General features: G+C 57.5%; 1 protein-coding gene across 1 annotated transcript in view; it reads right to left on the bottom strand.

Moving 5' to 3' along the window:
• Positions 1-351: 351 nt before the first annotated feature.
• Positions 352-1,462, bottom strand: part of EPHB1 (EPH receptor B1) — a gene marked incomplete at its 5' end in the record, with an annotated part of 21,451 nt that continues 20,340 nt past the window's right edge. Inside the window, 2 exons of the mRNA XM_009583428.1 lie at positions 352-744; positions 1,126-1,281. Of these exons, the coding sequence (XP_009581723.1) occupies positions 636-744; positions 1,126-1,281 (265 nt within the window). The remainder of the gene's footprint in view (positions 745-1,125; positions 1,282-1,462) is intronic.

The following is a 1,462-nucleotide window of genomic DNA, read 5'->3' as shown; positions in this document are numbered from 1 at the left end:
CATGCAGTGGTCAGCGAAGTCCTTTGGTAGTTGCCAGAGCGGCACCCGGATAGGACGGCAGGGAGCTGCAGAGACATCTGAGGACACTTTCACCCGGTCCACGAGCAGAGAGGGGAGCAGAGTGAGCAGGAAAAGCAGGGCAGGGAGGGAGGGCGAAAGAAGAAAAGAAAAGGAAGGTGGTTTCTCTGGACAGGACGCTCCATCTCGTGCCTCTCCCTTCCCCGACAGCCCCTTTCTCCTTCTCAGTTTCGACCACTGCTCACTGGTGGTGGGATTGGAGTCTGGTCTCTAGGGTTTGGGTTTGCTTCCCCAACACAACATTGGTTTTGTCTTCATTATTTTTCGTCTTTGTTTTTTTTTTGTTTTGTTTTGTTTTTTAAATATATGATTTGTACATATTTATACGTATTTATACGCTGTTCCCCGTGACATTGGTAAGTGTGCTTCTGTTGGTGAGGAACGGAAGTCACCAGTTAGAGATGAGTCCCAGGAACATCCTTCGTCTGTGGTCACAGTCCCCAGGCAGCAGCGGTACCTCTCCAAATGCTGCCCCATGGCACCCATCAGTTCCTCCCCTCCCACCTCGGCCCCTCGCTGCGTGCCCTCCCCGTCCCCTCCCCATGGAACAAGGGACGTCATGCCATCGAGGTTGGAGACTGACTCATCTGTACTCGCATGGACTGGACGCTGTTCAGGATCTTCTTCTGGTGCCCAGCCAAAGTCACCCCTATTCTCAGGAGGTCTCTGGAAGACAGACAGACAGACGGAGGAATATCAATGGGCAGCTGAGGGTTGGTGTATCTGCTTTGCCGTCTCTAAGTGAGATGAGGGATGTAAGCTCAGCTGGTCCATGCCTCTCAGCAGAACAACCACAGAGCCCAAGCACAGCGCTGTGAGCATCAGCGGGGCGAGGAGGGACCAAGAGCAGGGACAACCTGCATGCTGACCCCCAGATGGTGAACACGGCCACCTCCAGACTCAGGGTGCTTCTGCTGACCACTGTGATGGACACCCACACCTTTCCCCTGCAGGTGCCTTGCCCTGACCTCCCCACCTCCCCGCAACCCCAACTTGCCCCAGGCAGCACCCAGCTTTCAGCCAGCCCCGGCACGGCACCCAACTCACTCGGATGTCATCTGGGCGACGAGCTGCAGGGAGGTGAAACCAGCAGTCAGGAAGCTGTCCCTGTACTGGCTCATCTTCACGGCACTCAGCCAGTCGTCTACTGAGGTAAAGGCAGTGAAGTCGGGGATGGAGCGGTCGAGGAGGGGCTGAGAAGGCCTGCAACAGGACACACCGCTGGGGACAAGCCCGGCCGGCACCGCGGGGCTGCCATGCACAAGGTGTTCACGGCAGCGTTCCCCAATCCACCCCCCTTTGCCCCCGTGCTCCCCCCGGCACTGCCCTGCTCCTGGCACATGCCTGAGACAAGGAAGGCCACGAGGAAGGCCTGTCCCATGGG

The sequence above is a fragment of the Fulmarus glacialis genome, unplaced genomic scaffold (genome assembly GCF_000690835.1).
Source record: "Fulmarus glacialis isolate BGI_N327 unplaced genomic scaffold, ASM69083v1 scaffold24548, whole genome shotgun sequence".
NCBI lineage: Eukaryota > Metazoa > Chordata > Aves > Procellariiformes > Procellariidae > Fulmarus > Fulmarus glacialis.
This window is presented reverse-complemented; position numbering and strand designations above follow the sequence as displayed.